This window comes from Triplophysa rosa, linkage group LG7, assembly GCF_024868665.1.
Source record: "Triplophysa rosa linkage group LG7, Trosa_1v2, whole genome shotgun sequence".
NCBI classification, from domain to species: domain Eukaryota; kingdom Metazoa; phylum Chordata; class Actinopteri; order Cypriniformes; family Nemacheilidae; genus Triplophysa; species Triplophysa rosa.
In genome coordinates, this window is record NC_079896.1 from 17,717,893 (window position 1) to 17,742,455 (window position 24,563).

The following is a 24,563-nucleotide window of genomic DNA, read 5'->3' on the forward strand; positions in this document are numbered from 1 at the left end:
TGGCACTCTCAATTATGATGACGACATCAGCCTTTCCGCAGGTTAGTAGTAGGCTAATGTAATGCTAATTGCAAAATGTAAATCTTGCAGTCATGCTAACAAATGATCAAACGATTTGTAAAATATTAATGTCTGAGACCATCTGAGAGAGTTTTCTCCTGTTCAGGACATGCAATAAGTCAAGAGAGGTGTCGTATTTTGCCAGAGAAGGCAAATATGGTTGTATTTCTGCAAAAGAATTGCTGAAATTTGAAGCTGTTAAATTACTGTAGTTTTTGTTAGGTTTTATTGTTGTTGTGTTTTGTATTTATTGTATTTACTTATTCATGTATACTTTAAACTTTTAATATATTGTTAAATTTAAAGAATTTTTTTTACTCTAATAAAAAGGTATTCTTGAGTCATCCACCATCATTTTGTGGCTTTTTTAAAAAAGTATCGGTTCAGGCACCGTTTTGGCACCGGTACCGTTTACAGGTATCGATTTGGCACCGGTATCGAAAAAAACCAAACGATATCCAACCCCAGTCATGAATAGAATTTACATTCAAATAAGACAAAAGTTGTGTTAGGACCACTTTTTCTAAAATTTTGTAAAAGAAAGGTAAGTTTGAAATTGGACGAAAATTACTCAACAAAGAGGGATGAACTAAGTTAGTTTTTTTGAGAAGGGGCGAAACCGAAGCATATTTGAGACAGTCAGGTACAAACCCAGAGCAAAGAAAATTGGTTGATGACAGACAACAAGCCAGGACCAATAATTTGAAAAATTTGCTTAAAATAATGTGTGGAATCACATCATGAGGGCAATTAGTAGGTTTTAAACACGCCACAATCTCATTAAGTGAGTCCAATGTAATAGCCTCAAAGACAAGACCATATAGAAGAGGAGAAAGCGACATCGAGCGACGCACAGGCAGACATAGAGATTTAATCAGACATGGAGATTTAATAGAGATTTAATCTGGGCGAATTTATTGAAATATCTTGCAAAATCCTCAAAAAGAGAATCCGACGTCACAGGAAAAGTGATTAGTAGTAGGATTAAGAACAGACTTGATGGTTGAGAATAGAATGTCAGGCCTCTTACTGTTGGACAAGATCAACTCTGAAAAGTAGTTACACTTAGCAGTCTTTGCAGCTCTCGCAGAAAAGCAGCGAGAGCGACTTTTAAGGTTTCATAAGAAACCTGTAATCTGTTTTTACGCCATTTATGTTCAGCCCTTCTACAAGCCTGCCTGAGAGAACGAACGGTTTCATTTAATCAAGGCTTAAAATTGTGCTTATGTCTTTTCACATTAAGGGGTGCAACAACATTTCAAATATTAGAACGGTTTAAATTAAAAGAGTTTAAATGTTCATCAGCATCCAGGTAATTTAAAAGTGAATCAAAATCCTGATTAGCATGAAGCTCAGAGTATAATGCAGTGAACTCCATGCTTGAGCATTCAGTAAAAACACGGGTATTTTCGGGGAGACAAGCAAGAGTGCTCCTGACTGGTCCCCAGCAGTAGAAAATGTACGCTCTGAGGGAGTGGATGGTGCTGGCACATCAGACAGCATCACAGGTTACTGGACTCATGAAGACACCATAGGGTGCGTTTACACTTGGCATTAACATGCGACCTGTATCTGGATGTTGTCCACATACACATTGAAAAGACAAGTGTAAACGCGCTTCTGATCGGAATGTCATCTGATCAGCGTGTCCTGATCCAGAGGTAGTCGAGGACGCATTGTGATCGGATCTCAGTGTAATGTAAACGCAATCCAGACAGCTTATCTACATTTACCGGTACAATTTCACAGAAAACCCTGCCCGCTATCATTATTCTCTCGTCTGTCCGAAGCCTACAAATACAGAGGAAAGTTTACTCTTGCTCACGCACTCTTGCACAGTCGTTCGTTTTCCCACGAAATTATCATGGATACTTTAACCTACAGAGGATTTATGTCAATATCACAGGAGATGTTTTACTTGACCACTTCAGCTGTATCATCGCTGTATTTGTGACTGCCGTGAATGGCGTTGACTCGCACACAAAGTGCCAGCTTAAAACGCATCATTTGTTTATTTTCATGTCACAGACACGAATGGCAACACTATACCAGCTTGTTTCTAACATACGTTTGTGTATTTACTGTAGCCTATATGGCGTAATCAACTCCGGTTCCCCGAGGGCTGCTGCCGCTTGTGTCTCGTACGGCTCTCACTAAATCCTTGGTGTTTCGAGTCTGACGGCATCACCCAAACGTGTTTTTTCATCTTTTTTCGAGTCTGACGTCATCACCCAAACGTGTTTTTTCATCCATTTTAACAATCATAGGTAGTTTAGATGGTTAGAGTAAGGTTAGGGTTAGGGTGTGGGTTAGGGTAAAGGTTTCGTAAGACTTGAAACACCAAAGATTTAGTCAAAACCAACAAGCCACACCCACGGATCTGACTCGAAAGTACCGTCCCCGAAAACAGATTAAGCGGCAGACAGGCAGCTTGAAACGGAGCTCTGAATACACCGTATATCATTTACACACAGAAACAAGATTGTATAGTGTTGCTAATAGCTGATGTCAGTAAACACGCTATTTAGGGCGCAGACCAAAGAAACGACGCGCTGTCACTTTCAGCCGAACCAACCCAAATACACGAGAACGATGTAAGTGCTCGCTTTTGATCATAGTAATTTAGGCCTACTTATGTGATTATTTTATGTGTCCGTGACATGAATAAACAAATGATGTGTTTAAAAACACCGTGTGTGTGTGTGTGCGCACTAGTGAAACCCGCCACAGCTCAAGTACAAAAGCTGTTGTTTGTCATTTTACAAACGTCCTCTGCTTATACTTTCACATATAAGATCATTAATCGCTTTAACCATGGTTTACTTCCCACCGCTGCCTCGAGTTCAACATGGCTGCGTATCAAATGTGTAACATGCTCATCCTCCCCGTTATACGTGTTGTGTGAAATCTCCCCACAACGGGGCTATTTTTAAATGGCAGGCTTATTAAAATAATGGGTGGGAAACTATAGAGATCCGATCACATTATCCAGATGTGGAAGCCACTTGTTGACAAGTGTAAACGCGCTGTGTCCTGATTGTCTGAAGATCCGATCTGCTTGTTCGGATCACCGAGATCGCATGTTAATGCCAAGTGTAAACGCACCCATAGATGGAATCATCTGTAGTGTTTTATGTGTCTGACTCTTCTCTGTAGTGCTAATGGCAGTCACCTCTGTCCTCCACAGCAAACAGATCTTTAAGGAAGCTTTGGCCTCCTCTGTGAACAAATAAAGAAAAAATATAAAACACTGTTGAGGTAAATGCAAACAAGTTAATTTTCTTTTGAAAATGAAATGGAAAAATAAGATGTCTTTAATTTGTCCTAATCAGTTACGGTCAGCCTTAAACGGATAGTTCCCCCAAAATGAAAATTCTGTCATCATTTACTCACCCTCAGGTTGTTTGAAACCTATATTAATTTCTTTGTTCCGATGAACACCGAGAAAGATATTTGGAAGAATGTTAGCAATTTTCTGTTCTGGGACATCATCCACTACCATAGTAGGCAAACATATTAATTTTTTTGTTCTGTTGAACACAAAATTAGATATTTTGAAGATTTCAGGAAATCAAACTGTTCTGGGGCACCTTTGACTACCAATTAATTTTTCCTCCTATGGTAGTCAATGATGTCCTGTGACTGAAAATTACTAAAATTCTTCCAACTATCTTTCTGTGTGTTCATCAGAACAAAGTAATTTATACAGGTATGAAATTACATAAGGGTGAGTAAATGACACGACAGAATTTTCATTTTTGGGTGAACTATCCCTTTAAAGCTTTTGGCACTCATTTTGCTAGCTATCTATAGCCATACATCCAAACAAAATATAACGCTATGTAGGTTAAATAGGACTAACTTTAACCGCGCACAGAAACAATAACTTAACTTATACACATGCACGGACCAATACGAGTCAGTCGATTGTGCTTGTTTTTTTGTTTGCTAAACGCTACATTACCTGTCAGAGCCCCAGTCAAAGCTCCGCTATTTTTAGCATTTTAGCATCGAACCCGTTAACTGTTTATAGCCATACATTCAAACAATTACGCAGGTACCAGTTCACATGACTAAATCGCCGCACACAGAAACATTAACTTAATTAGTACAAGATAAGATAATAGATACCAATACAAAAATATGTTTGTGTTTATTTGTTCAAAGTTAACCTCACCTGTCAGAATCAACTCATAGCCTTCAGTGTGTGGTGGGCGTGTTGAAGGATGCTCTGTGGCAGCAGGAGCCTCCAGGTGTGGCAGAGAGAGAGGATGGCGGCCCGGCTCGGTCTTCTTGCAGGCACCGCTTCATTAGATCTGTCGTGTTGCTAATTTTGGCAGCAATTATATCTGGACGCAAATTTTGTATGGGCGCAATTGGTATTGAAATGTGGTATCGAACGACAAGACGTTTTGTGATACTCGATAGTATCGAGGCAATTCGGTCGGTGCCTAAAAAGTATCGCCCTCGATACCCAGCCCTAGTCATGACAGGTAACAATATCACCTACTCTACAACTCTACAAATTCATTAAGAAAGTCCTTATTTGGCAGAGGTGGGCAGTAAACCAGAGTTAATACCGTTGAGGTAGCTAAGATAGGCTGAAACAACTGCAATTCAAAGGTGCAGTGAGGGCTAGTTGTTAAACAGTGACAGTGAAGAGAGTTTTTAAACACTGTAGCTATACACCCCACCACGGCCTGATATATGAGGCGAATTTAGGAAATTGCAGTCCTGAGGAACCAGTTCATTAAACGGAGTTAACTCACCAGGCTTGATCCATGTTTCGGTAATACATAGAATGTCCAAGGCAAGTGATATAAAAAAGTAATTTAAAATGATTGTCTTTTTCACCACCGAGCGTGCGTTGATCAAAGCCACCTTGACACAAGGATTAAAAGGTTAAAAACAACATTTATTTATGAAATGTAGTGGAGTAAAAAGTATGATGTGCTTTATTATGTAGGGTAGTATTTTTTGTCCAAAGTAAAAAGACTCTGATAAAGTACAGATATTTTAAAATGTACTTGAAATAAAAATGCTTAAGTACTATCCACCTCTGGCAATAAAAGATAAAAATATATGCAATTCTACGTTGATTAAGAAAAACAGTGCTAGTATCGGATCAGGATCGGTATCAGACAATACTCAGAATTCAGGTATCAGAATCGGCAAAAGAAAAAGTGGTATCGGTGTATCCCTAGCCAGTACAGAGTCTCCACAACTGTTCTCATGTTTTATTGCACGCGTTTCTGTCTTTATGTGCGCTCATCAATGATTTCATCCACTCCTCTCATTTGCTCCGGTTAAGTTGATGTTTGAAATAATGCCGGTCTCCGCAACAGATCTCGCGTGTGATGCACTTTTGGACTTCTGTGTTTACCATAGCGCTATATGTGTGTGCGCAGATCACTGATTTCATCCACTCGTTTCATTTGCTCTGGTAAAGTTGATGTTTGAAATAATGCTGGTGCGGGGAAAAACAGTTCTCGCATGTGATGCGGTTCCATAGTGCTCTATGTACGTGCACTGATCAATGATTTCACCCACTTGTCTCATTTGCACCAGTTAAACGTTGTTAATGTTAGAAAGATGGAGTCTGATGGAGAGAAAAGATGGAGTCTACGCAACAGTTCTTACCTATAAAGTTTGTGTTACTGTCTTCATGTGCGCTGATAAATGATTATATGTGAACAAAAGCCAAATTAAAATTTGTTAATCATATAAATGGATTAACTAATGAAAAATGGATGAGCAATACATTTGTTCAAGTAATTATTCATCTCTTTTAAATGTTAGTTAAACAATACAACTATTTATATGTAAGCTCTGGTCCATTAATATTGACAATTACAACCTTGATTTTAAATAGTAAATGTATTAGTAAAATTAAAATTGGATTAACAATTAATAAATAATGCAAAAATATACCTCATTGTCAAGTCTTGATCAATTTAACTTAATGTTAATGTTTTTTTCCCTGTGGTATCGAAAATGGCATCGAATACCGATATTTTTTTAGGTATCGAATCGAAGTTAGAACTTCTAGTATCGTGACAAAACAAGCACATTGTCTCAAAGTCTGCTTTATTGTAAATTCTGCCACATGTACAGTACATACATATAGAGGATTGAAATTGCGTTACTCTCAGATCCATGGTGCATACAAATAACACTACACAGAATAAAAATATATATTAAAAAATACAGATAAATAAAGATTATTATATATATGTAAAATACAACTATTACAAGCAGGGATATTAAAAAAAAAAAAAAAGACGATAGGTAATGGCAGATAGAGTGCAAACCAGTGAAAAGTACAACAGTGCAGATGTAATGGCAGATAGAGTGCCAACCAGTGAAATATACAACAGTGCAGGTGTAAGGTAGTGCAAAGAGCTTATTAGTCTGTTTAAAGTGACAAAAATGAGCAGGCTTTGTTTAAAACCCTTTAGCTGTCGGTGTCCCACGGGTGGTACGTTTTAACCTTTTTTCCCTTTAATTGCTAATTTTCTATGCCAAAACTTAAAGAAACCCTGACAACCTATATATCCCTGGAAAGCGCTAAAAAAGCACTGGAAATCCGTTGTCCGTTTTGCAATAGGATAAACGTAGTAAAAGTGTTAATTAAAATGTCACCTGTACCACCGGTGCACCTAAAGTGTTATTACAAAGAACAAAACATTATATTCCCTTCTAAAACTAAATAAATATTGACAAACTATATATCACTGGAAAGCTCTCAGATCAGTAGTTTTCAGATCATTTTTCTGTTTCGTGATCGGTCAAACGTAGTGAGAGTTACTTTAGAAAATGTTAAGGACTCGCAGATGGGCTAAAGTGTTTTTATATCGTAAAAACCCTATAACCTATAGAAAACCTAAAAAAATGTTGACAAACTATACATATATTATTGGAAAGCTAAAAGTCTCTAGTTTTCAAATCCGTTGTCCGTTTTGCAATAGGACAAAGGTAGTAAAAGTGTTAGTAGAAATGTCACCTGTACCACCTGTGCGCCTAAAGTGTTATTACAAAGAACAAAACATTATATTCCCTTCTAAAACTAAATAAATATTGACAAACTATATATCACTGGAAAGCTCTCAGACTGTAGTTTTCAGATCATTTTTCTGTTTTGTGATACGATAAACATAGCAAAAGTGTTAATTAAAATGCCGCATGTACCACCGGTGGGCAAAAAGTGTTATTACAAAGAAAAAAACAATAATATTCCCATCTAAAACTAAATAAATATTGACAAACCATACATCACTGAAAACATAAAGGAACCCTGGCAAATTATATATCTTTGGAAAGCTGTATGTCTCTAGTTTTCATATCCTTTGTCCGTTTTGCGATAGGTCAAACGTAGTAAAAGTGTTACTGTGTTGAAATGTCACCTGCACCACCGGTGGGCCAAACATGGTATTACAAATAAAAAAACTGTAATATTCTCTTCTAAAATTAAATAAATATTGACAAACTATATATCACAGGAAAGCACTCAGACTGTAGTTTTACAATGTAATATAAAAGTGTGTAAATAGTTTTGTAAAAAGATGTGGAAATACTTGTTTGATGAGTTTGTTGTTTTAACTTTATTAGTTATAATAGTTGGTTTTATTATAATTAGTTAATTGTTTTACTATTATATGTTCATGTAAAAACTATGTAAACCCTCTTTGAAATGTTTTACAAACCTGTGTTCAATTCTATGAATAAAAAAAAAGTCTCAACATGGTGTGAAATCAAATGGTATCCAAGTGTCTCTGGTTCACCATTTAGGTGTGAACTCCACCTAGTGGCAAAAGTCTGTATTGAATTTTAAAATATCACAGTGACTTCATTATTATAGATATCATTTTCAAATGATAAGCCTCGTGCCTTTGATATTATGGCATTTTTCAGGGATATCATATATTTTTATATAGTATTTTACATAGGAATAAAGTTTTTTTAATTTTAGAAAAAAAATATTTTTATTCAAATTAACTTTTTTTAGTGCATGTTGTTCAACTGCAGTAAATTTCATAAAGTTCAAAGTGTCTTCTTTAAAATGAGACCAAAATTAGCTGTCTAGACCAAGGCTTTCCAGAGTTACACTAATTGTAAAAATAATAAAGTGGAAATCACCTTTAAGCCGCACACTCAAAAAAATGGTACCGACAGCTAAAGGGTTAAGTTGATGTTTGAAATGATGCTGGTGCGGGTCAGAGGTGGACAGTAACGAAGTAAATTTACCTGAGTACTGTACTTAAGTACACTTTTTGAGTATCTGTACATTACTTGAGTATTATTTTTTCTGAGTACTTGTACTTAAACTTCACTACATTTGAAAGCCAAATATCATACTTTTTACTCAACTACATTTATAAAAAGGTCCAAAAGTAGAAAATGGTTTCTATGCAGCGGGGTTTCCTGTGTGCGCAATTTATCTGGCTTGCGATCTGCCAGAACTTTTTCTGTTGCCAAGTATTTCAGTTTTTCTAAGCTCGCAGTTTTCTGGCAAGCTTTGAATGGCCATTTGGCAGATTTTTTTACGCAAATCTGGCAACTCTGGGATCTTCCCCGCTAAACTAATGTAAACGTAGGCGCTGCTACACCATTGATAGCGCTCTAAAAAGGCAAATAGAACATAAAAAGAAGAAAAAGGCACATGTTAAAGTGTGGTGTAATCATCTGTGGGTTACGATCAGTCAAAGATCGTAGAAACATTGTCATGAAAATGATCGGCATAACGGCTAAATGGTAAATAAGCATCACATACACCTTGAGCTACGCGTGCGTGTTAACTTCTGATCTGCTGCTATATCATTTAAAGCGATTTGGAAAATGAATGATGTTTTTACTGAAGTAACTATAGTTGAAGTATTCCTGTTGAAATAAAAACAATAGAACCCTGCCCAAAATACAACAGAAAATGTAATGGATTTAATGGTTATAATGGGAATTGTACTATGGATACTTGTTGTCTACTTGTATGTGATGGATTCTATTGGTGGGATGGTAAATCCTATTGGAATAAAACCCCAAACACACTACAAAGAGGAATTTAATTTAAAAATCTCATTCTAATTAAAAAAATCATTGTTTTTTTTCAGCAGGGATGGTATTTGCAGTAAAACCACAGTATCCACAAATTTACCATTTTCTATATATAGGAACCATACTCCAATTAATAATCTTTAGTAAAACCGCAGCAACTAAAAATACCATATTTTCATTATACTAGCTATAGTTTATGTTTGTAGTTAAATTATGGTAATACAAATGGTAATAAATCCAACAAACACATGGCTTCTACACTTGACTATTTACAAGAACCTTACTACTTACTGGTAAATTGCTGCTAAAACTGGTAAAGGGAATATACAAAATACACTGTAAAAAAATATTTTTTGAGTTTGTAAATACAGTATAGAAATAACTACAGCTTTATTATTACAACCAGCTTATTCTATTTCCTCCTCACACATAATCATTTATTCATGCAGTGTGATAATTTACCTAAACCATGAGGCCTCCACCATTAACAGACCATTAGATAATATAGAAAAACAAAACTTGAAGTCTACAAAAATATTTTTAACAGCATCATTACTGAAAATAACAGATTGATTTGTAATATACATTTTTAACAGAGATACTGAAAGAATTACATATAACTATATAATGTTGATCATACAATAATACATAATGTAAATGTGCATCAGTCTCCTGCAGCGCTGTTCACAGCTTTAAACTGAACCTTGACGGTTGGCCTCACTGCCCTCTTTCCATCGACTGCTCTAATCTGTCACTAATAACTTTGTTTCAGGACTTCATGAGATGATTTTATTCATTGGTGGACAGAAAACACAAAACGCCTTAACAAACTTAAATGTTCAGCGCAGTGATATGTGTGTGCGTGCCGGCTGCGTCTGAGCGCGCATTTCCTTAACGCGAATGTATGTTTAATTTTCTAAACAAGAACAAGTGAAATAAATAATATAAATATGATAACCATATGTAGAGTCGAATGTTTATTTTCATTTTGTACGTTGATAAAGACAGCTTGCTTTATTAGCGGTTTTAGTTTCCTTTGCATGAAGTAAAATGCTCTCTCTCTCTCGTACCTGCTCACGCGCAGTACCCGATGCGTTCTCAAGTACCGAAATTTGGCACAGATTGATTTAACGTGAATCGATACTCTGTAGTACCGACGTAATTCGATCGGTGCCCTTAAAAGTACAGAGTCCGGTACCCAACCCTACTCATAGGATGCGTACATTCTGTATGCGCAAGCTCAAATTCAAAGTCTACACCCAAAGCCACGCATCCTCCAAACACATGAATGTATTTCGTAAATCCACGTGACGAATTTCAAACTAAATCCAATCAATTCTTCTCGAAGTATGTACATACCTGTCCAAAAGAAAGAGAGCAACCATGGTCAGGGTTTTTCCTGCACAGAGAAATTAGAGGCGGCCGCCTCTGTCAAATGTTGTGCCGCCTCAGACTCTCACCAAACTTATGTCGGGTGTCTTCACAAGAAATGCTGCGTGCATTTAACAGACTGTCATTTGTAACTGCAGTTGCTGAATTACACCACAGTGGAGGCGCTGTTTCGTTATCAACACACTGAGGCGCTAAAAAGAGTCGCAAAACAAGAGCAAGCTGTGTTTGACAGCTGTTTGGTTTTGCATCCAAGTACGTTTAATTTCTTGAAATTTCTTAAATTAACATGACGTATATCATTGTAATGTCTTTAACTGTGCAGTTGGATCGTTGAATCAGCATATAATGTACACAACGAGTTCGCCAGTATGAACGAACATTGCGTTCAGAACGAGTCGCACACGAATTACTTATTTGAACTATTGAACTTTTCAGTCACCAGCGAATCTAAGAGATCATTGAATCATTCAAAGTGAACCACAGAGAATGCAAGCAGTAAATTTAGCATATTTTAAAGGTAAATGCTGCAATCTGGTGCATTTTAAGAGCAAAATTAAGTGACTCAATCTATAAGAATACAATAGCTATAGTAGTCATTTAATCATTGGCACCATAGATATAAATGGGGATAACACATGGTAAAATGAGATTTCACAAACAGAAAAAAAGTCAAAAACATGTAGAGCATGAGCCATCAAAAATGAAGCAAAAAAGTGTTTAACAGTTGAACTAATTTATATATTACCATATATTAAAACTCAGGCCGTGCATCAGGCCTTTTTCACAGTGCCATTGTCCCACTACCCCCGCATGGCAGTAGGCCTATCACTTTACTATCCGGACCAGAGCATTCATACATTATTATGATGCGCCGACTGTTTAGAGTTAACCCCTAAGAAAAGCACACACTCTCTCAGCACAACAGAGTAATGTTAAGTTTGTGATTCATTATGTTTTCAACTTTATGCGCGCGTTGCGCAGACCTAACATGAGAGCAATTAATGACAGATGCTTTCTCCTGCGGTACACGCCTATCGGTCTGAGTAGCGCTGCTTGTTGTCCGACAAACCAAATACATTGACAAGTTTTGGACACGGTGATACACAAGGCAGCATGTAATCGTGTGTGGCGCGCCCTCGTATAATTTATTTTTCTTACGGCGACAGCCGAAGCTAAAGGAGGAATTTAAGCAGACTCATGCCCATCATGCATTCAAATCATTAAAATTGGTGGTTGGCAATCAAACTACATTCTGTGCCTGAGCAAAATATATATATAGGCTACTAAAAACATTTTTCTAACCTAATAAAGAAACGAAACGAAATATAACTTTTTAACCGTTTATTTATTCTAAACTATTTTAACAGTTTAAACAGTGTCATTCACACCATTAATTCAAATTCGTGCTCCAGCACATTTGGCTATCAAACTATGTGTTCTGCACGTGAGCCACAAACAAAAAAATACTCCAAACATTTTTCTAAATTAACTTAATATCAAAATGAAACAAAACTTGAGTAATTTGTCATTAAAAACAAAACGGAACTATTTGGGCGATTTGGAAAAGGTTAAACGATGTGCTTTTGGCGCTAAATAAGGACGGATATTAGAGATATAACGGCAAAAGAGTGCACGTGCTGCGTACAGCTCCATTGTGTAGACACGCTGCTCATATTAAATGACAGAAATGGTGTATGTCAAATGTCCCTATATGCAGACTGCTATTTTAGCTGGAAATAATATGATGCTGAAGCTGATCATAATGTTAACGCCATGAGGTAATGCTATCTGTTTGCTCTGTCGTACACTGATAAAATCATGTTTGTACTGTGGATAACTGCAGTGAATACTGAAACATTAGATTTTACTTCCCTCAAACGATGTTGTATTCCGTATTGCTTGGCAACGTCTTAAATCCTGGCCAGTTCACGTGTCTGCGTTTCAACCGCGAAAGCTGAAACAGTAGTGAGCGAGCGTGCGTTCATATGTACAGTATGTGTCTGTGTGTGTGCTGCGCACATTGCGCTGAAGCAACAGAGAGGGGGACGCATTTTTAGCCTTGAACAATAGCACAACAACGAAACAGCGGTGCAGAATTCAACGTTACAAATAGTTATGTTGATGTAAGAAAAACAATTCGGCTCGTTTTAAGACTGTGGTGAAACAAAATAGTCTATGGTGGGCCACCATAGTGTCGTCAATGAATGGGAAACACTGGCAAGATGTGAATGAGCTTTGCTCATTTAGTAAGACTGGTTTATTCAGTTGGCTATTGTGGGCTGAAAAGTTAGTTGAAGATGATAAAAAAGCTTTATTTGATTAAAAAAAGAAAAAGTCTGTTTGGTTGAATAAGAGTAATGTTTTATATAACTTAATAATTGTCCTTTTGATCTAATTTTATTAGAACCTTTAATATGTCAAAGTCACTTTGGTTAAGCCACTTAAAGGTACGGTAGGCCTACATGTGTGTGTGTGTGTGTGTGTGTGTGTGTGTGTGTGTGTGTGTGTGTGTGTGTGTGTGTGCGTGCGCGCGAGTGCGTGCGTGTGTGTGTGTGCGCGCTCATGTTTGTATATCCCGGTGGGGACCTAAACCTGAATGCACACCAACACATGGGGACTCGTGTCACCGTGGGGACCAAAACTGAGGTCCTCATGGGCTTATAAATTGTACAGAACAATATTTTTTTAAATCTAAAAATGCAAAAAGTTTTCTATGATCTTTAGGTTTAGGGGTTGGGTTAGGGGTAGGGGATAAAATATACAGTTAGTATAAAAAACATTACGTCTATGGACTATCCCCACGGAGATAATAAACAGGACATGTGCGTGTGCGTGCGTGTGTGTGCGCGTGTGCATACAAGATCAGGATGGCACCACCTCCACCTCATTTTGAGCCAGGAAAAACCTTGATGGTATCATCTTTCAGACCCTTTGCCATTGTGTAAAAGCTGAACCGATGTTAATTCGAGTTTTTCCTCTTTCATGATCCAGATGTTTTTTCGTCACTGCTTTTTCAAAAACTGACTTTCGTTTTGTAGATTTACTTGTTGTCGGTTCCGCAGGAAAGTTGGATTGTTGCTGATTGTCTGGCATTCTCCCTGTATTGACACAGTGGACGTGAGCAGTGGGCGCTCATGGCGTATGATGTCAACAGGGTGCGCAGTGGTATGCAAAATACGTTGGCTGAAAATGTACACATGACCAGTCACAGCATTCGGCCGGAACGTTTTGATTGGGTGAACGTTTTTTGATACTACGCCTTTCACAGATGATATATAATTATACAAATATTATTTGACCACTATACTTCTTGATTGCTATCAGGATGTAAAGTGATTTCCAACCAACATGACAAAAAATGTTTCTGGACAGGATCACCCATCCTGCCGTTAACGCTTGTCCGGAAAAAGTGAATGTATTGTATGGGCAAGTGAGAGAGAATTTTACTTGCCCGACCAGACAAGTAACTTGAAAAAAACAACAACAGTGCGACATACATGTAGAATAATAAGAATAGGTGCATTAGACAGAGCTGCCTGTTTGTGTGAAATGCGTTTGTCGTGGTTGTACTTGTTTGTGTGTGACAATAATCAATGGCGCACCGAACTGAGTCCATGTAACTAGATGCGGATGCGGAATTCTGCTTGCTATTTAAATGTCACCTGGCTGTTCTGCGTGTCTGAGTGAATTATGTGCACAGTTTAACATACAACACCAGTGATGGTCGAGGATTTATCTGGGTCTGCACTGTATGAGAATATGAACACATGAACTTCATCTCCAGAGTTGCTCTGAGAGTTTATTTTACTAGCGTTTTACTGTTTGAGTGAAGCTATCGGCAAACACACAAAAAATCAAGCGTCTTCCCGAAGACCCGTCAAAATAAAAGTCCCGTTAAATTGAACACTCGGACAAAAAGTGTAGTGTACTAAAGTATTTGCTATTGAAAATTGTAGTGCCCTTGTAGTAAACTGATAAACACTATACTACAGTAAAGTTAAAAAACACAATAGTATCTAAGAATTTACTGCAGTTAACTATAGTATACTACAGTAATTTATAGAGATGCACCGAACGCAATTTTTTTGCAGATTCCGATTTCCGATTTTATTACAAGTGAAACCTAACGGGTCCGATTTTTGCCGATTCCGATTTTCTATTCACAAACTATAATTGACAGTATACTGTATATAAAACCATATTAACTTTTCTTCAATACACTTTTTTTTTTTCATTGAATAAATGATTGAACATTACAATTTCCCCAAATTTCCCTAAATGCAGTTCTCCAAGCTGCATTAAATTACAGAATCTTCTCTTTCCCAAACAACTCTTAAATTGAATAATGCTGTGACTGAAAAGAAGTACAAATAATAAAATATAACTTAACATGTCACTTAATTTACCTTTTTCATTGTTGTACTCATCTCACAAAAGTCTAAGATAACAATAAAATACTTCAACTTTATTCTCATCTGTTTCTGTTTATGAAACTAACATTGCTTTATTTCATTTTTTCTGAAATGTAAAATAAATTGTCTTTATCTTGGGTCTGTAGTATTAAAAGAAGTGGGTTGATTTTTGCTGCAACTTCAATAAAAAAAGTTAAAAATCTTATGAGTGAATTCTACTCTAAAGATGTATACATGTATGTATTTGCAGTTGTTTGTGTTAGTAAAGAACTCAATCAGATATATATCACATACATTGGTTGATTTATTCATTTTTTTATATTTTGGATTTTTAAAAACAAGTAGAAGTCGTGTTGAATGTCATTTTACCTAGGTGAAATGACCACAGTTTTAAAGTAAAACAAGGAATCTGGTTGAGTGGAATTTACGTTTGTTTTACACAGAGTGAACGACTTCAACATGAGTTTAGCATGTGTCAGAGTTTAGCATGACGCTAATAGCATCACTGTTGGCATACATATCCCATGTAGACGGAGCAGCGAGAGATGAACTACAGTGCACCTTTTTGTCTGTACAGTACATGATGCGCGTGCACGCGCGTGCAGTCAGCGGATATGAGAGATGAGCGTCAATCAGCAGAAACTCGCGGTCCGGTGGACACACATGCGAGTATAAACGAGCCGTGAAAAACAGGCTGTGCGCGCAAACGTTTACATGTTTACTTGCGGCTTTGAGTGTACTGACGGCTGTGACGTTCTTGCCCGCATCACGGGAAACAGAAGATCGGCTTGGAATCGGCGAGACGTGAGACTGACCGGCCGGTCACCGGTCGGGCCGATCATACGAAAAACCGGCCGATTCCGATCACTTGCCGGTCAATCGGTGCCCCTCTAGTAATTTATGTAGACAAATATACCACTATTGTATAGTAAAAAAAAAAAGAAAAACACAGAACTCAGAAATATTAAAATAAATTTAGGTAATCTAAAAATGATCTGTATGCTACATTATTGACTTTTGTCATTTACCTGCCTATTCATGATGAACTGCACTTGCATATTTGTTTTTAATGATGACAACAGACGATTTATACTTGTTCTACTACTGTTTGGCCTGTGCTACCAAACTTTAAACCTCTCCAGCACCAGTGCTATGTGCAAAAAAGTTAATTTACAGCCTTAATACGAATAATAATTACTGCTTGCCATTGTTTTATAGCAGTCACGGAGAGTACCCTATAACTAAATTCAGTCGGCCAAAGCGGACACTAGTTAAAATGCTTAGAACAGAAGCAAACTTGACCAATCTAGATCCGGAACAATTATATTGATTATACTACATTATAATTCAAATTAAATATATATTTTTTTATCTTTGGGCAAGTAATTTTTGTACTCGGTCAAGTGAATGACAAATTTACTTGTCAGAAGGACAATCACATGACAATGCCTAATGTCACGCCATGATGAAATAGTTTAGCACAACCTCTGATACTCTTAATCACATCTTTATTTCGTGCAAAGCTATGTTAACACCTTACAAAAGCTAATCTAACACAACCAAACCCTATAAACGAAGGCAATTCATTATACAGAAGCAAACGCAACAACTTCATCATACAGGAGACCTTATAGGTCGCCATAAGAATGAATGAAAGGGTTTTGTTAAGCTGCTAAGGAAACTTGTGGTGTCTCCTACAAATACACTTATCTGCTTAGCATAACATCGATGTCTCACTGTCAAACGGCTGTGGTTTATCAGTTAAGGTTTCTAAATAGCATTTTTTAACAGGGTTTATATTCCAAGCAACAGTATCATACTCGGTGAATCGTTCTCTGGTAAAACTGTTCATTTATGGTTTCTTACCAGCTGCCTTGAAGTACATCCCCTAGTGCATCCGCCATTGTTGTGTCGACGCCGACGGTCGTCTTCTTCTTGAGATTTAATGACGGTTGGCAAACCAGCTAATAAGAGCATTACCGCCACCTTCTGAACTGGAGTGTAGAACCAATTATTATCTTTTAACACTATTTCTATAAAAAAAGAAAAATATATACTGTATACTCTCTCCATCAATCCTGTTTCTCTTGAGAATTTAAATAATTGTACATGTACATCCTTCAACACCCCACTTAGAATATGTTTTAATGTAAATTGTACTTTAATAATTAAGTTAAAGTGTAATTTGCGGGTGGGACAGGTGGGACATGTCCCCACCACTTTTTGCCAAAGTCAATTTTGTTCCACTTATTGGAAGAAATTCAAAATAAGGAATGTCTATTTACAGTGCAAATAGCCCGCCTTGTAAACAGAGGCTATTTATATACTTACTCCGCCCAGGGCCGGATTATCCAATGTGGATTATGGGCACCGGTGTTGTGCCGAAAACACACTCCCCGCCAGATTCTGCACCCCCTTCAATAACACGCTGTCCGATTGGCTAATTCTAACCCCTCCCCTCCCCACACCCAATCCTAATCCTAACCCCTCCCCTAACACCTAATCCTCACCCTAACCATTGTGGGGAGGGGGGTGCATAATCTGTCAGGGAGTGTGTTTTCGGCACGACACCGGCCCAGGGGCCCATGCGCGGTTGGGGCCCATGAAAGGGGGAGAACATTTCACATAACAATGTTTTTGCTATATTCATTCTGCCGTGTGCCTCTCTGGCCCGCACACACACAAGTGCGCATAAAACAGTGTTTCTAACGTAAGCAAGTCTGTCTCTTGATTTAGTAATTTATACAAGCCCTTTAGCAGCTTTGTTAGAAGATGTCGCGTTTAGTTAGAACTGACAGTAGAAACTGAAAATATGTAAATGAAAACGGTTTTATTGTTGTAAATATAATCTATAGGCTAAATTAGAATACCCTCATGGTTGTCTTTGAAATCTCAAAAGAGTTTTTTTTAGATGTATTTGGTGGTGTTTCTTCGCCAATAATGAATTTTGATATAATGTTTAAAAAACAAAAACCAATTACTACATAAAATTAGTTTAAAGTGCTTAATATCATTTCAACATGTTTGGTGGTGTACACAGCCAGTATGGAAAAAAAACTTTTAATAGCAAGCAAAAGTATATTACAAATGTTATATACATGTAATGTTTAAAACAGTATATTTATTGTGTTTGACTAGTCCCCCCAGTGAATCTCAGCAACTTCCCCCACAGGGTGTATTTATTTGAAATTACTGTCAAGTTATTTATATTGTTACAGCAGTAACATACAATGATACTATAATATTTTACATGTCTTACATAACATTTTACATATGTAACATGAAACCTATTTATGAAATCCCATCTCCTCAAAAAGGGTTGGGAAAAGATTCTTGCTGACGTTCAATTAGAACCATGGTGGATTAGTACATTGCACCCTGTAAAAGGCAAATAGTACACTTAAATAAGCACTTCATAAATATGTTAGCCAGAAAGGAATAACAACAGAAAAGGAAGACTTACTCCAAAGAAATGTTTGACTGTAATGCCATTTCTCCCTGGTACCTGTGAAAGCCCTCAGTCTTGTGGAGAATAATGAGGGTTACCTTTTCGAAAAATATTGGACAGTTTTAAATTGTGCAAAGTGCATTAAATGCCATTGTCCTATTTATTGTGTCGAAGTGTTAACAGTATCATTATGTTTACCTCAGGGGTCATAACGTCCAGAATGTAGGACGTATTCTCCATGGAATCTCTAGCCAGTTGTGTGACTTCATACACTCTTTCTATTATTGCCTCTGTCTGTTAAAAAGCAATCATTTTAATAATTGTACATATATTAGTCTGCTAACATGTACTATATATTTGAAGTCTGCCAACATGTAAAACATTATTAATAAAGCAAATGCACAAACATGTCATTGTAGAAAGGGTATCAAAAGGCAAATAATAGGCAGTGTAACATGCAAATAAAACTTCGACGGGTTGCGTGACAGGTGAATAAAACAGTGACTGGTCGCGAGGCAGGTGAATAAAGTGACAGGCAGCGTAACATGTGAATAAAACTGCGACGGGTTGCGTGACAGGCGAATAAAACAGTGACTGGTCGCGAGGCAGGCGAATAAAACAGTGACAGGCAGTGTAACATGTGAATAAAACTGCGACGGGTTGCGTGACAGGTGAATAAAACAGTGACTGGTCGCGAAGCAGGTGAATAAAACAGTGACAGGCAGTGTAACATGTGAATAAAACTGCGACGGGTTGCGTGACAGGTGAATAAAACAGTGACTGGTCGCGAAGCAGGTGAATAAAACAGTGACAGGCAGTGTAACATGTGAATAAAACTGCGACGGGTTGCGTGACAGGTGAATAAAACAGTGACTGGTCGCGAGGCAGGTGAATAAAACAGTGACAGGCAGTGTAACATGCGAATAAAACTGTGACGGGTTGCGTGACAGGTGAATACAACATTGACTGGTCGCGAGGCAGGTGAATAAAACAGTGACTGATCGCGAGGCAGGCACATAAAACAGTGACAGGTAGCGTAACATGTGAATAAAACAGTGACAGGCAGTGTAACATGTGAATAAAGCAGTGACAGGTCCCGGGGCAGACACATAAAACAGCGACAGGCAGCGAGGCAGGAGTGACGGGTCGCGAGGCAGGTGCCACCTGACACGCAAAGATTTTACCCCTACTGGTTTTAGCCTTCGTTATTAGAAAATCCAGAGTGGTTTTAAATACATTGCAAAATGTTTACTTACACAGACTCGTAACATATAGGCTAAAGAAGTATACCTATAATATTCGTTAATGCGTTTTAACACATTACACGCTTACATAAGAACGTGACTCTCCAGGTGCTTGTTACACAAATGAAGTTGAACAAATTGACGAATTACTCTTATAGTATAATCATTGACAAAGTCTGCCCTTTAATGATAAATGAATATGTTTATAAGAAAATATTTGAGAATTACTTTTAAAAGGGACATTTCATGAAAATCTGACTTTTTCAATGTTTAAAAGCTATAATCGGGTGTCTGGTGCATCTACCAACTCAGAAAACGTGAAAAATGACAATCCAGTAACTTTGTTTATGTGAGCCTATCTCTGCAAGCCGTTCAGATTTCGCTCGCTTTCTGACATAGACAGTCGTTCTTATTATAATATTACCGCCCCTTTTTCTGAATGTGTCCACCCATGGCACTGCCACCATTTTTGTTTTCACAAGTAACATATGTGAATTAGTTTCCTTACTGGCAGCTGGGTGCCAGTAAGTTACTGTAAAAGTGTTTACAGTAAACCGTTTACAGTGTGTAATGTCTTTTCACAATAATAATATGGTCTACTGTATTTTCATATATTTACTGTAATGTCTTTTCACAGTAATACCACTCTATCTACTGTATTTCATTTACAGTACTAGAATTTATTTCCTAGTACAGAATCAGGATTTTTTTTACGATTTGGGTTTAACTTTAAACAAAATAAATTTTCTACCTGTAAAAAAACGATCTATAATTCACAAGTTGCAATAAAGTTGAAGAAACACGTCTACTCACAGCAGTTAAAGTTTTATTTTAAACAGAATTTCATCTAAAAATATCTAAAAACCAGGGAACAAAACAACAAAACAATGCATTGAGAACTGACAAAAAAAATGAAGGAAACAGAGTACAAAACATACAAACCACTTAATGTTTTTACCAATGCCTATCTACAGGTTGTTGTTAAAATGTCATAGGTCAAAGATCATACGGGTCATATGACAATAAACATGCCTGATGCAGTATGTCCGAAATGTAATAATACTTCTCCCACAAAAACTATATAGAACATACTGTTTTACTGGTAGATAGGTAGGTACTTAATTTAAATCAGTACATACTGTCGCAGTATGCAGTTTGGACAGCATAGGTCACAGAACTCAAATCAAACAGCAAAAAAAACATGTTTGTTTTGTTTGTAGTGTTATCGTCAGTAGTGATTTATTTCATTACTCTACAAGCTCGTTGATAAAAGATGCCACAAGGATTCAGGTTGGTGATTTTTCTTCTGTGTCTGGCTGATATGTGATTTTGATTGGCATTTGGTGCTATCAGGGTGTGTTCTCAGAATGAACCTGCAAGCACAAGATAAAAACACATTATTTAAGCATTATTTATAAACTGAATTTACATTACAATATTTGCATTACTGCTAAATGTATAAATATCAATATTTATAAACTGTTTATGAATGAAAAATGAATAAAATGAAGACACAATTTTTTTAAATACATTTAATTCCTAAATATTTAGGGAAAACCAGATCAAAATCTAACTGTTGAGTCAGGGCAGAGATTCAACTGACAGCTGTCAATTTCAGTATAATTTACAGTAACACTGCTCAAGTGTTTTAACAGTTAAAGGGATAGTTCACCCAATAACGAAAACTGTGTCACCATTTAATCACTGTCTTGTCATTTCAAACCTTTATCACTTTCTTTCTTCAGCAGAACACAAAAGAAGATGAAGAATTTTGGTAAAACAAAACCATATGCCCCCATTGACTTCTATTGTATGGACACAAAACTGAAGTCAATGAGGACAAACAGTTTTCTGTTACCAACATTCTTCAAAATATCTTTTGTGTTCTGCTGAATAAAGAAAGTCATACCGGTTTGAAATGACAAGAGGGTGAGAAAATAATGACAGAATTTTTTTGAGTGAACTATCCTTTTAATTTGTGTTCCGAAGATGAATGGAGGTCCTATGGTTGTCGAACGACTTGAGGGTGAGTAATTTTTGGGCGGAGCATCCCTGTAATAATGGTTAATTAGTTTATGATTACCTCTGAATGAAGTCCAGTGTATTGGTGGCCGCTTCCTGGTATCGCACATTGAAAATCTGTTAGCTCTTGTGGCTCTATGATGACTCTGCCCTCCATTGTCAGCATCCATTTTTTGGCACGAAAACAGAATCTCCTGTAACAGACACCATCATAGCAGCTTATTAGTAAGGGTAAGGAAAAACTATTGCTACAAATCATGATTCTTGACACTATTTTTCACCATTATTGTCACCATAATAAAAAATATATATTCACATGCTAATATATTATGATAAAATTATTCATGCAAATACAAAAAAATCTGAAGTTCCTTCTCCAGAACTACAGGTCTGTATGGTGTGTTCCATTTAGTATTGATTGTCCTTCACCTTGCAATTTAATTTAATTTAAACATTTTTAATTAGCCATGGTATTTTAAAAAGCACGTTGATAAACTTACCAAGTGCAATCAGTCTTGGGGTGCTGGGCACAGAGAGGGATCCCTCTACATCTGCTGGAATTGTGTAACACTTCTCAGACGTGAAAGAATGATTTTTCGGGAAGGTCACACATGTACGAAGAATTTATTCTGAAAAATAATAACAGTTTCAATAGCGGCACTCGCTATCACGGAACTCTTATTCACACAGAAATCCACGTGAGTTCCGTTTTCCAATATAAATCTACAAAGAATCACACAGTTCCCGTGAACATTAGTGCATTCGTATCCTACAATATACACCAGCTTACCTGAAAAATAATAATAACAGTTTCAATAGCGGCACTCGCTATCACGGAACTCTTATTTACACAGAAATTCACGCGAGTTCCGTTTTCCAATCCCGCGCCACTCTACCGCCATCTACTGGTGTATCTTGAGACTACATTCTTTTTAAAGCTCCCGCTGCATCACCCATACGTTTTCACCTTACCCAAAGCACATAACAGAAATGCAATACATAAATAATCATTGCGCTACACTCTCCCCTACTAAATTAAAATGTTTACAACCATTTTGATGTTAACATTGCTGTATAATTACTCAACCCTTTATGTGAAAGAAATCAATAACTCAAAATTTCTCAGTTATCAAAGTTCACTCTCTACAATAGGTTATGGAAATCCTAGTTTGCATTGTACCTGGTCACACAAATCTTGACACTTCTTCAGTAAACATTTGTCACACTGGTAACACTCTTTTGTAATAGACTCAATTTCGGCCAACAATTCTCTCGTCTACTACCATCTCGGTTATCCACATTACATAATCAATACAAACAATTCTGTTTTCACTTCTTTCATAGACAAAGCTACATGTACTAAATGTCATACCCGTTTTCACTTAAGTTCTTGTCGAGGATCTTTAATGAATGGAATTACAATGGATTACCTACAGCATTGTCCATGGCCGCCACAGTCGCTAGGCTACAGGAGTATTATTCACATTCAGTTTATCCACCCCAAGTTCCACCACAGATGGCTGACCCAAAGATCCATACGTCAGGATTTTTGGATGGTGCCGCTCTCTCCTTGGATAAGTATTCAGGTATAGTGTGTCCATTTCATCATTTTCTGATTCGTGATCAACTGAAAACTCTGACTGGTACTCAGGTATTACAGGATCCACCACCCTTTCCTCCTCTGGTAAAGCCTTAGCTGTCTCCTCAATTTCTTGCCTATTTCTTTGCCCTTTTCGCTCCTCTACCAGTGTAAAGGGCTTTGCTTCCGGGTTGAGATCAGCAGGCATTCCGAATTGATCAGTGCAAGTAGGAAACTGGAACACCAAATCCCCATCTTGGAAATCCTCACTACCAGACATTTCACTTTGTATCCCTTTCACAGTTTCTCTGTCTTTTCTTGGTTTTGTTTCTCTAACTGTCTTTTGTTTCAGGTTTGTCTCAGAGCTCTCCAATGGCAAGCTATCACAAGGGAAGAGGAGATTTCGATGTAGTATTCGCATTTCCCCCCCTCCCTCAGGCCTCACTTCAAAAACAGGGCTCTCATTGCTCTTTCTTCTGACAACCACATAAACTCTATTCTCCCAGTAGGATTGGAGTTTACCGGGTCCTCCCCTTTCTGAAAGGTTTCGTACAAGCACTCGTCCACCCGGGTGCATATCTGCTCCATGGATCCCTTCTTATTCCTAGAGGCTTCTTTGTTGGCTGTTTTGGAGGCAGTTTCATAAGCTTGACGCATTCTAGTTTTCCAGTGCTCCACATACTCAGCATAACTTTCTTTCCCTTTGGTTGGCTGCAGGTTGAAAAGCAGATCAATCGGCAGTCGAGGAGAACGGCCAAAAAACAAGAAAAAAGGAGAGAAACCTGTTACCTCACTGCGGGTACAATTATATGCGTAAATCATTTTCTCAAGTGACTTTTTCCAATCTGCCTTTTCTGTAACGCAACATAGACAGTAGTGTCCTGTTGAAGCGTTCTACCTGTCCATTTCCTTGTGGGTGGTAGCAGGTAGTATGGGATGCTTGAACCTGACAACTCTTCTGCAACTGGTGCATTAATTGATTTTCAAACTCTTTCCCCATGTCATGGTGAATCTTTTCTGGAAAACCGAACCGTAGAGCGAAATCATTGAAGATTTTGTCCACCACCGTCTTGGCTGACTTGTTTTTTGTGGCATACGCTTGTGCAAAACGGGTGTAATGATCCATAATTACCAGGATGTACTCATACCCCCTTGTTTGCATGTCTCCTGTTGGACTTTTTAGGCAGTCCTGCATGTTCAAAAATTTGCACAGAGACGTTCTCCAAAATCGATTAGAAGTTTATTATCAGATGTAAAAAGGAGTAACAAAGCTTTGGGTTGTCAGACGATCTCCTCACTCCACCACAAGCCAACAACCCAAATTATTCAAAAACACCCATATTTATTCAGTATGTGAC

The 24,563-nt window shown here is 37.4% G+C and overlaps 1 protein-coding gene and 2 long non-coding RNA genes across 5 annotated transcripts in view; all 3 read right to left on the reverse strand.

Annotated features, from left to right (window-relative positions):
- tbc1d23 (TBC1 domain family, member 23) overlaps positions 1-16,848 on the reverse strand; it is a 521,932-nt gene extending 505,084 nt beyond the window's left edge. For all 3 annotated transcript variants that reach the window (XM_057337199.1, XM_057337198.1, XM_057337197.1), the window contains exon 1: positions 16,779-16,848. In XM_057337199.1, the coding sequence (XP_057193182.1) occupies positions 16,779-16,816 (38 nt within the window). In that variant the 5' untranslated portion in view covers positions 16,817-16,848. The remainder of the gene's footprint in view (positions 1-16,778) is intronic.
- Positions 16,849-18,123: 1,275 nt separating this feature from the next.
- Positions 18,124-18,812, reverse strand: LOC130556329 (uncharacterized). Its single transcript, XR_008963210.1, has 3 exons — positions 18,559-18,812; positions 18,376-18,458; positions 18,124-18,290 (listed from the first exon to the last, which is right to left on the reverse strand). It is a non-coding gene; the product is annotated as an uncharacterized LOC130556329 (long non-coding RNA).
- Positions 18,813-20,423: 1,611 nt separating this feature from the next.
- Positions 20,424-24,129, reverse strand: LOC130556327 (uncharacterized). Its single transcript, XR_008963209.1, has 3 exons — positions 22,127-24,129; positions 21,688-21,820; positions 20,424-20,977 (listed from the first exon to the last, which is right to left on the reverse strand). It is a non-coding gene; the product is annotated as an uncharacterized LOC130556327 (long non-coding RNA).
- Positions 24,130-24,563: the final 434 nt, after the last annotated feature.